This window comes from Epinephelus lanceolatus, chromosome 22 (genome assembly GCF_041903045.1).
Source record: "Epinephelus lanceolatus isolate andai-2023 chromosome 22, ASM4190304v1, whole genome shotgun sequence".
NCBI classification, from domain to species: Eukaryota; Metazoa; Chordata; class Actinopteri; order Perciformes; family Serranidae; genus Epinephelus; species Epinephelus lanceolatus.
Genome location: NC_135755.1, coordinates 4,542,111 through 4,558,368, shown reverse-complemented (window position 1 = coordinate 4,558,368; position 16,258 = coordinate 4,542,111). Strand labels below are relative to the sequence as shown.

The window sequence follows — 16,258 nt, the reverse complement described above, 5'->3', positions numbered from 1 at the left end:
GAGAAATTTAACTCTAATTGGCAACTGGGTGGCGCTATAACAACAGAAAAATGCTTCAAAATGGCTAAAATGCGACCGATCGCTGTGGCTCCCCCTGTGGACCAATGTTTGGTATGACTAAGTCATGGTATGGTATGCTGTACATAATCACGGAAACTGTCAGTGTGTCATTCTGTCAGTGTGTCATTCTGTCAGTCAGCCATTGAATTGAACGATTTTATTGAACATGTTAAAAGGAACAAAAAGTCAAACAAAATAAAGCATACGACATAAAACAAAACAAAACAAGCAAAGCAGAATCAAATAATAAACAACTTAAATGATATTGGTCATGTTCAAAAGGGGTAAGAAGAAGTAAAAAAAAACTTTTCTAGTTCTACCCCCTCATATTTTATATGTGCAATTTAAGTTAAAAAAAATATATATATATACAAAACAACACAAAAAACAACAACCTTAAAGTTCGATTTTCAAGATATAATACAATAACAGACAAATACACTAGAATTTTCAAACAAACAACCTACAGCAATACAAAACGCAATTTACAAAACAAGACAAAAAAATATCACTGTTCCATCTCATATTTACGCAATACTTTCTTTCTGAAAATGTTTTTTAGTTTAGTTAAGGTTTCACATGTTTTTATCTCATTGTTACTGCTGTTCCATAAGTTTATACCCTTGGTTGAAAGACAATGAAGTTTTGCAGTTGTTCTGATTGGTGGTTTCTTGAATATGTGGATTCCTCTGATGTTATGTTTACTTTCTCTCAGTCGGAACAACTCTTGGACACTGACAGGTAATTGATGATTTCTTGCTTTGTGCATGATTTGAATAATTTTATAATCAACCAGATCTTGGAATTTTAGTGTTCTTAATTTGATAAAAAGTGAATTTGTAGGTTCTCTGTATGTGGTTTTGTTAATGATTTGAATTGCTCTTTTTTGCAGGATGAATACTGGATGTGTGTTTGTTTTGTAAGTGTTCCCCCATACCTCCACACAGTAACTGATGTATGGAAGTATGAAGGAACAGTACAATGTATATAGTGAGGCTTGATTTAATAGGTCATTCTGTCTGTCCCACGTTTTTCTACTCACTGACGTGGTCAATCTATGTGAAACTGCACACAGGCATTGAGGATTGGCATAGGTAGAAGGTGACAAAGCTACCAACGGGTATGGACTAGTATATATATATATTTTGAGCACATACCCAAGTTTCTTTCAATTTACATTTTATTGGAGAGGAGGCAGACGTCTCTGCAGTTGATATCTCCAATACTCGACCACTCACACCAAAACAATAAATTCCACTTTAAAGTAAGACAAAATATGTTTTTGATTTGGGATGAATTGTCCCTTTAAATCTTGCAATCACACCTGACTCCCCGACTTTTTTTTTTGCCGTTTTTCCTCTTTCATACAGGCTTCATCCAGTCCTGCTGTAAATGTGTCTGTTACCTCTGTAAAAGACTGTCAGTAGAAGAAGGATCACAGTGCGCTGAGAAACCAAAGTACTGAGCTTGTTAAGGAGCAGTCCATCAGTCAGAGTCTGGCAAATCATCTTGGAGTTCTAGGGGAAAAAAGTTTCAGATATAATCAAAATAATCAATATAATATTTTGTATTTTATTTTATTTATTTTTTGTGTTTCATGACAAAAATGACATGGTCAAAATATGTTAGCAACCAATCAAAACAGAGGACGCACAAAGCTTTATCAACACAGTCAGTCTCCCCAAATTAAATTTCCTCTGAAATCCTGTGATTTTGTTCAGTGTAGTCACAAACATTTAACAACCACTGATGTGGACTTCAGAATATTGCACATAGACTAAGTATTAACATAAACTGAGGTTACTGGTCACTGAGAGTAGATCAACCACAGTTTATACTGTTTACATAGCTCATTGAAAAATAATGTTTTAGTTCAAACAGTTAGTAAAACAGACAAATAAACTTAACTACATGTGAAAAGTATCAAAGCTTGAAGACATCAAATATTAAAGGATTAAACACAGTGTTGGAACTGCAAGAACAGAAGCTACTTTTATAAGCAGTTTGCTCTCATGGCCAGCTATGAGGTCACCGAGGTCCAGACCTCGGTAAAAATTTCAAAGAGAAAAAAACAGAACAAGCCCCAAACAGCATGGTAAACATATTAACACACCGGACAGCTTTTATTTTGAAACGACACGCAGGAAGTTATCTGATGTATCAGCGGAACACAGAAAACTTGAATTCAGTTAACAGGAAGACGACGATACTGCTAGCTGACAGACGAGATGTGTGAATGACAGTTTTTTTTAATTATTTTTTTAGAAAAAAAAAGTTAAGTTGTTGCTAAGTAACATTCATGTTAGAAGCTTTAGCTGTGACACAATGGGTTGAAAGCTACTGGCTAATCATGCATGATGTGAGCTCATTAAGTCAGTGCCATGCTCCCCAAGGTAACGTTATTTAACGTTATGCAGGTGGCTGTTTCATGACCCAATAAAGTTACAAAGAGGTTAGGTGGTGTAGAAACTATATATATATACAGGCTATATATATATATATATATATATATATATATATATATATATGACAAAAACTATTGAACTTATTATGATATTCTAAATGATGGTGATGCACCTGTATGTTGTACACTAGATTTGATTGAGGTGGGTATTTGATATATAATGCACTGGGCAATAAGAGCATCCCTCTATCTGTCTGAACACTATTCAGTGGCTTGAAGCCTTAAACCACATCAAATAATGTTGTTACATTATGCAGCACTTTATTCACTTGACCTCACATTTGTGTCACCTACTATTTATTTGTTGTTGTTGTTGCATTACTCTTGCCAGCCTAGAATTTAATAATAAATCACATTCAATAATTCAGACCCTTCATTCCAAATTATCTTCAAACATTATAATGTAATGTATTCAATGAGGTCTAATCAACCTCCTTTAGACACAAAACATCACAAAACAGAAAAAGTTAACCTAATTCTTTATTAAATACAATTTCAGGATAATAAAATTAAATATTTCTAGACTATAAAACACAAGCACCTGTGTCTGCAAAAAGAAAAAAAAGTATATGCACATTTGATTTGATTTTCCGTTGTCTTGGGAATGTTGATAAGAAACGACTGATTGACTGACTGATTATGCTGCAGGTCAACAGGTTTCTTCCTGTTTCAGCTGTGAGCTGATCTCACCACCAGAGGGCAGAGTTTACACTAATCCAAAGGAAACTGAACAACAAAACTTAGGTAACACAGCTTTAATTAAATTCCTTAATGTCCCAAGTCCTCTCAAACTATGTTTTTTAAGAATAAAACACTTAACTTGGGCCATTAATAAAAGAAAAACTCTTGGAGAATACTGATCTAAAGTTTCATAAATTATTCAGTATTGTTTACACATGTTGTACAAACCCATTATTTCTGGACAGCAACAAATTAATTTACAACAAATGCAGTAAAAATAATAGTATAGCAGCAATCATCAGAAAAAAAAATTAGTAGAACAAAAAATTGCAAAGTATAATTCTAGTTTTATTTACGTCAGTAAAGGACAGCCTCCTGTGGAGTTACAACAAATATACCAAAGTAAGATTATAGCACAGTGTAATAAAAAAGACAACAACATGCAACCCAACAATGAGAAAGACAATAATACCTATAAAGAGACTTTGAGTGCTGAGCTAAAATTTAGAAAAGTTCAGCAACCTGCTCTGCTCATCTTTGACACATGTTACTGTTTCTTTTGTCACATGACCTGGAGGATGTGTTCAGAGAATAGATGGACCGAAGTGCATGGGGTTTATATCTGCTTTGGAATAACCAGGTAGATGCTTAAACTGATGACACTACAGATCTAAAAAGAATGTCTCGGATTTTCTGAATGTTTACACTTTGTGTGATTTGAACAGGAAATGATGTCATGATTGATCAGCAGATACTGTATCTTTCCTTTCCTCTTCTCTCTCTGGCTGCTCTGACTGAAGTTCTCTCTGTTTCTCTCTCTCTGTCAGGTTTTCATTTATTTGCTCCCTATTAGCCTGTAGTTTTTCCTTCCTTTCCGACATTTGAATATTCATCTCCTTTGTTATCTTTAGTAGTGTTTGTGTTTTCTTTAACAGGTCACCATGTTCTTTCATTCTCTTCTCCACATCGTCTTTGATCTTTTCAAGTTTCTTCTTTTTTTCTGTCTTTTTCTCCATGAATCCTATATTTTCCTGGTCCTTCTCATTCTCCTCTTTCTCTGCATTGTCCTCCCGCAGTAGTGAGATGAGTTTCTCTCTCTGGTTCTTCAGATCTTCCTTCTGGCCCATCAGTGTTGTAATCACCTGTTGTACATGTTGCAGTTCTCCCTTGTTCTTTTGTAACTCTTCATCAAGTTTTGCCTTTGCGTTGTCCCTTCCTGTCATGAGCTTCTCTCTGAATCCTCCCCCCATCAGATGCTGAAGTTCTGTGCTGCCGTCTGAGGTTTCTGTGTGAAAAGAAGATACATGTATTAAGTTTGAAGTTAAAACCTGTTTTGTTCTTGCAGTGTTTCCCTTTGCTGAGACAAAGATTGTAACCATAGACTGCATAAACATAATGGACATAACCACCTTTACACAGTCCATTGGTTTATGGACTGCTGTTTTAAAGTTTGGCATGTTTGGCATTGTTGACGTCTTGGTTTTTTGGAACCAGAAGTGACCAAATTTGGACGAGAGCATGGAGCTGTGGAGGAGCGAGGGTTGAATCTGACTCATAAGCCCTTTGTAAATAGGAGTTGTGCAAATTTGGAGGAAAGCCCAATCAGTCTTTTTTCAGCATTGGCAGTAGAAAACAAAATCGGGGAGTGCAGCAAAATGCCGCCTACCTACTTTTGTTTATACAGAATGTGCCTTTTTCGGGGCAATGGGGGGCGTGAGCAAGTAACAAAACGTGTAGCTCAGCGTGTGACTTGGAAGGGAAGCTGCGGCTGGTCAGTCCTTCAGCGATTCTCTCGTAAGTCGGCCCGTTCTTCACCGTCCCCGTCATTTGACGGTTAATGGCCTCTTCGTTTGCGAGGACAAGGAGGGCGCGCAATTCCTTGTCTCCCCAGTTGCTCATCTTTACAGTGTCTGTCAGGTTTGTGTTTCCCTCTTGCTACTAGCTGCTCACTAATTCCTGCTATCAGCTGTTTCCTGTTTATCCACCGCCAGTGGCTCGTACGTGCGGTGTCATCAACAGCTCCTCCCACAAGTCATCAACAGCTCCTCCCACAAGTCATCAACAGCTTCTCTCTTGTTGCGGAAAGGCCGCCTCGTTCTTTTAAAACCAAAAAGGTTCCTCCAATATGTCTACCCTACGAGGCGGAAAATTGGGCGCCTCGGATCAACTCGTCAATCCAGCTCTGTCTGTCTAAATGCTCACAGCTTGTCGGCAAAACAGCCCAACATTCGCCAGAAATCTGGCAGTGTAAAAGGGGCTACAGACTGTGGTAGCGCCTTGCAGACTCGAAACTGTGTCGCCCCGAATTATGTGTAACTTTGAGCCTTAATAAAATGTAATATGGTGAGTTATATTAAAGTTCACCCCCATACACTTGTCCAACCAATTCTAACTCTAACCTCATCGCGTATTGATGTTTGGTCATGTACTTTGCACATCAAGATATGATATAAGCACCAGATTTTGACGACTTCGGAGTGAGGCAGAGTTGATTTATCATGGACACTGAAATTAGCTATAGAGACTGAAATCTTTTCTTTTGTACCAGGATGTAAACATGTTTATTTCTGCTATTTAGTTAGTCATTTTAACATGGCGTCTATGGATTGACTTGCTGTTGGAGCCAGCCTCCAGTGGCCATTAGAGGAACTGCAGGTTTTGGCACTTCCATGATGGCTTCATTTTTCAGCCGCATAGGTTGCCATTTGAATTTAACAGGGAAGCACAGCAGAAATAAATAGCAAAATTAAAACAACAACAAAAACAACAACAATGGGGGGCTAATGGGGGGCTTCCTCTGATTTTTCTTTTTTTTTTTTTTGGCTTGGAGCAAGGATTATTGTTTTAATCACCAACAACAATGAAGCTGCTAACCTGATAACCACCCAAGTTTTATTTGAAAGGCGTTTGATAAATGAAACTGGATGACCAAATTAACCCAGTCCCACTCTAAATTTGTAGAACTCTGGCACCGGTCAGTGACTTCCGGCGTTTGACACCGACAAATAAAGCTGTCTTTTCACATTAGCATGCCGGTCACCGTTATTGTTTAATGGTGCCCAGTGGCATCAGGGGGGAATGCAGCCGGACAACAACCAAAGTTAAGGCAGCAGAAGTCTGAATAGGGCAGGTGGGAGAGGTGGTGGACGGATCCAACAACCACCGATTTTCACCTGAGGGGCAGGTATTCATTTCCCGTGAGATTGTAATGCCAAACCCTGTTCTTTGTACTAAACCCAACCACACGCTTTTGTTGCCTCTAATTGTAATTCATGTAAAAATGCCATAAAAGAGATTTGCGTAGTTAGAGGTATGGAAAAAAGGAATACATTTGTTACTTACTTTTTTCTATTTGTCCCATTTTCCAAACAATGAATACAACTGCAACAACAGACAGGATGCACACAATCAAGCAGATGATGATGCGAGCAGCATTAGACTGGGCCATGAAGAGATACTCTGAAATCATAAAACACAGATACGTTTATAAAAGAAGACTTTAACTGTCTGTAACAAAGTGGTAACATTAGTAACTCACACGTCATGTTTTCTACCTGGAACCTGGATGTGTGTCTCTCTGGTCTGGTTGATGTTCCTCTGTTGGACTCTACAGGTGAAGCTGTTGCCGTGTCTCCTCTCCACAGTCACTCTGCTGCTGACAGTATAGAGGTCATCAGGACCTCTGACTGTCTCTGTAGGTCCAGGAGAGAGGAGCTTTCCCTCACCGTCCAGCCACAACACCTCAGGCTCTGGATGCCAGCCTGCAGACTCACACTGTAACACCAATCCATTGCTGACTTTGGAAATCCTTACATCAGGTGAGGAGACAGAACCTTAGAAAGAATAAAAGTTAAGTCACAACAATAAAGATACGCTTCTGTCACTCAATATACAGTCTATACACCTTTTTCAACCTAAAAATAATTCTTAGTGAGGATAAATGTGTACCATTCTCAGCTGATTGGTAATGCCCTTGTTGAATCTTTGAACCAAGATCTTTATACCCCGATAAGGCACAGCAATCATCCATTTCCCCCTAAAATAACAGCCCAAGTGCTTTACAATGGTACCCTGACTCTATACTCTGCCCAAATGCCCCTTGATCAGCTGAAGTACTGGTTTCTGGTGAACCAGAATGCCTCTGTAATCATTTCAAGCCCCCCTCCTCATGTCTGTTCAAGTGCCAATCTGTACCCTCTGCTTGGCATGAGTACCACTGTGTTTGGCCCAAATGTCCCTCTGATCAGCCATAAACAGTACCCTTCTTGTCAGTCCAAGAACCTTCTGGTTGGCCTTGATCGGTCAAAGGCCCTTATGGTCAAGTTCTCCTCTGGTCAGCCATTGGACTATTCTGTTCAGGTCATGTACACATCTGGTCAGCACCAATTGGCCAAAATACTTTTCTTTGGGCATAAATGTCCCTGTGGTCTATCAAAGTACTCTATTGTCAGTCAAAATGTCCCTCTGGTCAGTCTTCTTGGCCCAATTGCTCTGGTCAGCTAAAGTGCTATTCTTGCTGACCCAGTTCCCTTTCTGTTTGACCCAAATACCCGTGTGGTCGATCCAGGTGCCACTGCCGTCAGTCCAAGTGATTGGTGATCACCAATAATCCTGTGGTCACTCCAAGTATCCCTTTAGTAAGGACAAGTATTTCTCTGATCAGCACAAGCACCCTTTGGGGTCCACCCAAGTGCCATTCTGGTTGCTACATATGGCCCTGAAGTCAACACAACTTGTTAGGTCTGGATAGCATCTGGGCGACTCGTGTCACTGGAACAATACACAGTGAGAACTAAACCTGCACATAACCTTCTCTCTGATCACGTGAATAGTAGCGTCCATGCAAATTTCTGCTGGCATCTGATTTAGCGCAGTTACTGATCCAGGATTTCGACTTCATCATTGTCTGAGGGCTTAAAAACACCAAGATAATCTCTTTTCAGCTGTCATTCTTTATTCCTTTCTGGTTACAATCTACCACATATGCATTTGTCAGGCATTCTGAACCCTCCATACAATATTATTTTTTTCTTTGGCTTCTTTTTGTAGCTAAAGTTAGCGAGAGCCTTGAATCACACTGCATCACGCCGACTCCCAATCAGCTGTTGTAGCAGCACCAATCCTGCCAGCACAACCCCAGTGCAAGGGTACAGGGCAGCCTCAATTCCCCACCACAATTCTGCCTTATTTTTTGCATTTTCCAGATTTCTGCCTACCCCAGCATTGACTGCATCACTGTATAACACATTTATACCTTTCATGGATCATTGTAGCTTTTTGTTGTGCACAATGAATATATGTTAACTTACCGACAGCATGCACGACCACAGATTCTATTTTAAATTTGGGAACAAAGCATCTGTATGTCCCAGCATCTGAAGGTTCTACTTTGGAGAGTTTCAGTGAAATGTCTCCACACTTCAGTTCATTGGTAGACAGTGATATTCTCCCCATGTATAGTTTATGCTTCTCAAGCTGGTGCTCCACACCGTCATGCCTCAAATGGACAATTCTTGGTTCAAAGTCAGGTCTCACCCACCCTACAGTCAGGTTAGTAGCATCTACAGCAGTGTTGAGATGACATGGCAAAATGGCGTCATCACCAACCATTGCCACTATTGGCTGATATGTACCGATCACCTGAGACTGACCTAAGGAGACAAAAAACATTTCTGTTTTGTTAACTCCCACGTATACTGCTTTTTAAAGTTGTGAGTTCAATATAACATTAGTACAGCAATAGCTTTCTCTCAGTGTTCTTTAAATCAGTGAGTACTGATGGATTAACACAACTATATAAAAGTGAGACAGTACGTAACTGGCTTTTGCTTTGACTAACTGCCTTGTACATTAGCCACTGTGGCCACAGGTAGAAATGACAGGAAACAGCACACTGAATTTCCCATTATTTCTCAATACTCTATTTTTGTTATATTCCACAACCATTACTCTACATATTTGTCATATCCAACTTGAGAGTGCGAGTGTGTGGCTATTTTCTGTAGGCAGCATTACCAGTAACTACTGCCAGGGTCTGATATTAGCACCAGCCACCCACCAAATGTGGGTAAATTGTTGGCAGTGGTGGGTAAAATCTTCAAGCCATTTCGCCACTTTGATGGAAAGGGAAAATGCGCAACAGAAAAAACATGTTAAGTAGCATGACTGGATAGAGCTACACATAAAAAACTCTATGGTAGCTGTTTTAGCTACTGCTGAGGGGTAAAATAAGTCCAAGGCCCAAAATCTATTGATTCAGAGTGACACTCTAAGCAGCCCGGTCTCACTCTGATATCGTCGAAATCCGGTGCTTGGTCAGTGACTTCCAGTGTCAGACACTGAGCGCGTTTACATGCACACTAATAAACCGATTATTATCTGATTTCTGGAGGTACCTGATTATTCAAGTGGTCATGTAAACAGCATAATCTGATGGGCTTTATCAGATAAAAGCCATTATCTGATTATGAGAAATCGGATAAACACACCTAGCTTTTTCCCCAATAGTCAGATTATTCGGTGCATGTATACCCTTTAATCTGGTTTCTTTTGGGTTTTGCTATTTTACACTCCCACTCCACAACATTTTAGAGGGAAATGTTGTACTTTCTCCTCCACTACGTTAATCTGACAGCTTTTGTTTCCTTTCAGATAAAGATTTTACATCAAATAATATATTTTTATATTCTCAGTGTTTTATTTTATCTTACGTATATGTTATGCACTTTGTTTGACAAGTTTATATACAATACACTTGTATATTGCGCTTTACAGTACCTTTACTCTGAATCTACTCAAAGTATGTAAAATTGGCTCCACATTGATAAACTACACATTAGAATGCTCTCACATGTATTTGTTAATGATAACAAAAAACAGTACTGTAAGAATATAAGCTCTCAGCATGATGAGTGCTTTATTCTGCAAATATATGACTTGCGTACTTTTTGAGGTTTTTCAAGGATATGAGTACCTACTGTAACAGGAAGTTTGAGTTTTATGTCATGTACTTGGGGAGAAATCCAACTGAAGGACTGAATCATGTAAACCAGGTTTTTCTGATTATCAGATTATTGAAGTGCACACAAACGCATCAAATCGGATTATTACCATTACCTGATTATTCCCAGTTATCTGATTATTGTGCGCATGTAACCGTGCTCAGTAGTGACGAAAAAAGCTGTCTAAGCTGTCTTTTCCCATCGGCATGATATGCAGCCGGTTGCAGCTGTTTAATGGTGATGGGACATCAACGAAGGTTAAGGTGATCAGGAGGTCTGGTGGATGGATCCAACAACCACCGATTTATCACATAATAAATCGGTGGTTGTTGGATTTTTTATCTTTTTATCTTTTTATCTAAACTCAACCATGTGCTTTGTTTTTCTAACCCTAACCATGGAAAATGCAAATGTGCTGCTGCCCGGATCATCACCAGAACACCATCCATCCAGCACATCACTCCTGTCCTCCATCAACTCCACTGGCTTCCCACACAATACCGCATCCAATTCAAAACCCTACTGCTCACATTCAAGGCCATCCATAACCTCACTCCTCTATACCTTACTGACCTCCTCCACATCCACACACCCAGCAGGTCTCTCAGATCCTCCTCTTCAATCAGCCACACTGTCCCTCCAGCCCGCCTGACCACCATGGGGTCCAGAGCCTTCAGCTGCTCAGCCCCCCACCTCTCAAACTCCCTCCCACCTGATATCCGAAATATTCAATCCCTGGACACTTTCAAATCCAACCTCAAAACATATCTGTTTAAACAAGCTAAATGTCACTGCCTGCTGCTAACTTTTTCAATGTCAGCCAGGGTTCATTGCACATCATATCTTGACATAGAAAGTCCACGACCAAACATCCACATTTGACAAGGTCAGAGTGAGGATGTGTTGCTCTGAGAGAGGAGCTGAAATGTTTGATGGCCACTAGTGCAGTTGGACCTTGGGAGGTCACTGATTGTGTACACAACTTATTCATGGCGCACGATAACTTTCACCACAACATTAGCTATAACCTATTAGAATCACTGGGAAATACATCACTGCACAGTGGGTTAATGGGTAACATGAGTGATCTAGAACATATTTAAACACAGTTTTCTTCGGCTTATGCCCTTAAACACATTGTCTCATGGCATGCTGGGAAACTCCACCTATTAATCCCCAACACACCACAATATGTTAAATGCACCATGATAGTTTTGTTTATTGGCCATAAACTAATTAGGTGAAATCAGCTTTATATATTTTTGTCAAATTAACGTTAAATTGTTCACTTAACATAAAAAAAAAGTCAAGCTCACAAGGTTTGAGTTTTTGTGTCAAGTGATCATAAAGTTTGTGTCATTTTGACAATCCAGGCATTGGCGTAGACTTTGCATTAAAATTTAGCATCATGGATGGATTGAGGTTTACAGTGTGTCTCCACTGCTGTGTTAGTGCTTGAGAATGTTCTGGAATCACCAAAATGCATTTTGAAGATGGTCACATGCAGAGAAAGAAAAGATTGACTGTCAGCTTAAATAACCAGCCACTGAAAGGCTTATAGCCCGAGTCTATATCCAGTAAATCAAGATGGCCACAGGCAGGAATGACTTCTTGTCATGCTCTGTGGTGCATCTCACATTTTAGTGCATCACATTACCATTATTTTTACTGTATGATTTCTTACGGTATTATATTGAAACTCTGATCATGATTTCCTGTCTGTTTGTGTGTAATTTACCTCCACCAGAGTGTGTTAGGAGAAAGAAGACCACAGCAGGATGCATGATCAATCTCCTGAAGTCAATGAGCTGAGATGTCACAAGGAGTCTGTCCTTCATGTGAATCATCTTGGAGTGCTGGAAATGAAAATAAGGCAACTGTAAAGTATGTGGGACCAGTTTAAACTAAAATATCTCTCTGTCTGTGAGCACAGTGGTGTTTTTTTTTTTTAACTCCTTAACAATGTGATATAATATTGTATTGGTAACTTAAGCAAGCAAAACAGCATGAACATGCAGTTAAGAGAAAAAGAGAGAGAAAACCAACAAATGATTTGTAAATAAATTAAATTAGATCAAATTAAATTAAATAATAAATAAATAAATAAAAGCCCCTCACCCTCATTTTTATGTAGATTTACTCATTCACTATTTCTGTCCATTTTCAAAGGATGACTGTGAAAAAAGGGCCATAATAAAACTACACACAACCAGTGAAGTAGAGATAAAGGCTGAAATAAAATGCTCGTAGCAGTTTGGCTTCGCAAATTGCATTTACAATGCAATATCTGGACATGGAAGAGGACACAGAAGAGAAAAAAGAAAAGTTAATAAATAAAAAGTTAAATATGTTCCTTTAGTTATCTTAACAAAGTCAGGTTTCAGAGCATAGGCAGAGTTTGAGATTGGTGCCAGGTAGTGGCGGCTGCTGGACTTTCAAACAGGGGAAGCTCACTTTAAGTTTACATCATAAAATGTGTCATATTGTAGCGAGGCAGTAACTTATAAAAGGAACATTTAGTTGAAGCCATTTTTCAACCACACTCATGCCATAGAAGCACAGCAACACACACCTCAAAGATTTTAAGATGGGTTTAAAATGGTGAAAATGAGCTATATGGCTTATGGAAATAAGGAACTCTGGACGGCACTCTGTCAGGAGACTCCACTCGCAAATATCCGCATGGGACTGAGCTCGAAATGCGACGATGCCGGTGTGTATTTCCAAAGTGCTGTCAATCACAAGGGAGTTCAGCCTTTTAGACAGTTCCTCCAATCATCATGCAGACACCGAGCATCCTCTAATGCCTACCGCTCCATTAGGTCCCAGGGAAGCTGAGCCTCCCTGGAAGTGACGATTTTGTCGCATTTATCCAATGACCGTCTCGCTTTGCTGCATGAAAAAACCTGCTCAGCGCTGTCTCATAGGAATGCTTGAAGGCTCCGCGTCCACCGTGCTGACACGAGAATGTATGACAGGGAGGTTGCGTTTGAAAACTGGTGATTAACAGCTGACGTTTGAACATCATCCAGCGCATGTTTAATGCAATGTAAATTCTTATTTTAATGTAAATTCAATAGTGCATATTTGACCATTTCTTCTATGAAATTTTAGGGGAAGTTCAGCCTCCCTTGTTGTCTCAGAGCAATCGTCCCTGGTGCCGGGGGGGGCAAAAAAATCCGACTACAGGCCGAGACAGTTTCGAGATCTGACCCTGCCGCACTGGGTGAAGCATAACAATTTTACATACAACAGTGCATTAAAACTCATAAATGCTAAATAAACACCACAGACATTAAATTGCAAAGCAGATTTTAACTTACATTGCGAAATGTCCAAGTGGAGAAGTAAATGTCTGTGTTTGCGCCCTGCGTATACGTCCACTATGGTCTCAGGTGACAGCTGTGTTTTGATGTTGCTCTCAATGTGAAGTAGCGCAATGGATGAAAATCGCTGCTGGAGATACCACAACCAAAACTGAACAGACGCGTCGTGCAACAGTCGCAGCTCTCCCATCAAAATACAGACCACACCTGAACAGTTGGTGGCAGTAGTGCACCGTGTTTGCAAATCTCCAAATAAACCCCAAAGAAGAAGACGTGAGTTTGGACCCAAAGCCCAGGTTGGACAGGTTCGTGCGCCAGTGATTATTCCAACAAATTTATTCCAATAATTAATATTTAGCACTACAAATAGGTAAGTAGTCTTTGTCTGCTTTGTATTTATTGATCACCATTTGCTTACGACTCGCACAAAAATAAAAAAGGCGAGTAAACAACGACAGTGCCGTCACTGCCGATGTTATGGCGATGTCCATCTTTAGGTGTCCAAAGAAAGTAACTTTCTCCATCATGTAAATCTCCATTGTTACATCTACTCAGTCATTTACAGTACGGCCAAGTTGCCAACGTGCATCATCCATTTCCTGGTCAGAGCCTTTTTCCTTACTGCCAGCAATATACTCATTAAGTATTTGCCAATACCTTTTACTGAAGGGGGAATATTGCCTAAATATAGAACTTTGAAATCTAATGGTATATGAATACTAAAGATGGATTGTATTGCTTTGTGCATTATTTACCAGTAATTCTACATATTTTGGCAATCCCAGAGCACATGGTAGTGGTTTGCAGTTTGACAGCCACCGTTCCTCCAGCATTGAGAACTACCATTATCGATAGTCTGGGGACACTCCTTTCTAAAGTGTGTTTAACACACCAGAGAAAATGGCCAGCAACAAAGCAACGCCTCTTGCATTTTTGAAAAGGACACGCCCTCCCGGAAATGTGCGCTCCCAGTTTTCTCGCCCGCAAGGAAACAAACACACAGAGAGCTTGAAAATGGATGCCAAGAGATTTAACTCCATTTTATCAAACGTGTCCATTTCCACAAGACTGTGGAAATAGAAATGGACTTTTTTTAAATCTTTTAATGCAGTCGGACTATGTTTATGTTCAGTGAGCCAACGAAGGACCGCCCTGCGGATTTACTATTGGTTCTGCAACTCAGGGAGTTTTTTTAAACTCTGAAATTGTATCCGCCCATCCAAACACAAAATCAGGGAGGAAGCCATCAGTCTTTAGTTAAGCAAAGCGTCTAAAGACTGACTTGTGAGTCTATAAAAGGAGTGATTAAAAACTGAACAACATTTGTGCAGCGAAATTCTTATCACGCATGAGATTAAGTGCCCTTGCATTGAAATACACAGTATCTTGCCACTCCTCTGTCTCCTTCCTTTCCCCATCTGTCCGTTACATATTTTGTTGAGTAAACTTTTAGACTGTGGAGAGATTTATAGAGTCAAGAGATGACCCCTCTTTTAATATGTTATTTAAATGCATTCATAAATAGTTAAATAAAATATTTACCGGCTGCTTTACTAGCTTCTAATGTCATCTGTCTGTATAATACTAGATGGGGATGTTTATCCAGAGTTTAAATCTATCGTCCAGCTTATTTGGTGTAAAATCTAAATCATATGGACTCTTTCCTTTATTCTCAAAAACATTATGTCTCATTTGATTTTGCCCTTATATTCATCATACAGTTATTCATTAATGTGTTTTTGTAAATCACATTTGCTTTCTATAGGCAAGTTCATAACTGTACATAATGACAGACATCAACCTCGTTTAAAGTCATAAGCAACTGATTGGTGCGACTGAACAAACAGATAGGTATCAAATGATTGCAGACAAAGATTGCAGTTTGGCTACCAATCTAAAAACAGGCCATAAATAGTAACAGTAATAGCATGGTAAAAAAATAAATCACAAAATAATCCATTAAAGCGTATTTTTTTCATGTTAGAATCCTACGTACCTTTTCGGTGTGTTTCAGAGCTGCTTCAACGCAATGAAAAGCAGGCTGCACGGTCAAAGTCCACAATGAAACAGCCTGAATCTAAACCATCAGTGCTTTTACCCCACACCCTCTGTAAATAGATAACGTGTGCTTTGGCTTTGTGTTTCTTTCCATCAAACTTAAGTTGCCATTTGTGTCATTTAGAGTCATATTAATTTTACAAACCTAAAATGATTTGTTTTATGAATGAGACTATTTTGTATTGATACAGCTGTTTTCTTTTAAGCTACTGTAAATAAGAAACAGAGTGTTTAAAATTCACGGTCAGTATCTGCATCCTGCCTTCTAGCCAAGACGTATCGGGTGAAATTGGGCCAATCAAAGCAACTTCTGATCATCAATAACTTATTTTTACTGTCTGATGTCAAAGGTCAATGTTGGTTTGATATATGGAGAATAAAAAATGTGTGTGTTTGTGTGTCCTTGCATTGCACTTTTGTTTTCTTTCAGTCTGTGTACTTATGACCTGAACTTTGGACCTGTTATCTGTTGTTATCTACAGTGACACATAAGTGGATGAAACAAGGAAGTTGTGTCAGAGGAAAATGTGAACAGTAGTAATAGATCTCTCTGTCAAAGTGGCTCGGCAGCTCAAGTAAACATGCACATGGTGTGATATGAGGCTGACTGACAGCAGAGGGCAGAGTGGGACTTGTTTTTAACCATATTGTGTGTGAGTGAGTTAGTG

The 16,258-nt window shown here is 39.4% G+C and overlaps 1 protein-coding gene across 4 annotated transcripts; it reads right to left on the bottom strand.

The window, feature by feature from the left end:
* Positions 1-2,986: 2,986 nt before the first annotated feature.
* Positions 2,987-15,616, bottom strand: LOC117245796 (butyrophilin subfamily 3 member A2-like). Of its 4 annotated transcripts, none has more exons than XM_078163900.1 (6): positions 15,529-15,616; positions 11,945-12,062; positions 8,515-8,856; positions 6,760-7,038; positions 6,548-6,664; positions 2,987-4,490 (listed from the first exon to the last, which is right to left on the bottom strand). In XM_078163900.1, exons 2-6 carry the CDS (start codon positions 12,051-12,053, stop codon positions 3,940-3,942), a joined length of 1,398 nt encoding a protein of 465 aa, XP_078020026.1. In that variant the 5' UTR covers positions 12,054-12,062; positions 15,529-15,616; the 3' UTR covers positions 2,987-3,939. The 4 variants fall into 4 exon arrangements, with proteins under 4 accessions (XP_078020026.1, XP_033465217.2, XP_078020027.1 ...); XM_033609326.2 differs by lacking the exon at positions 15,529-15,616 and adding an exon at positions 12,325-12,345; XM_078163901.1 differs by lacking the exon at positions 8,515-8,856.
* Between the last annotated feature and the right edge of the window lie 642 nt (positions 15,617-16,258).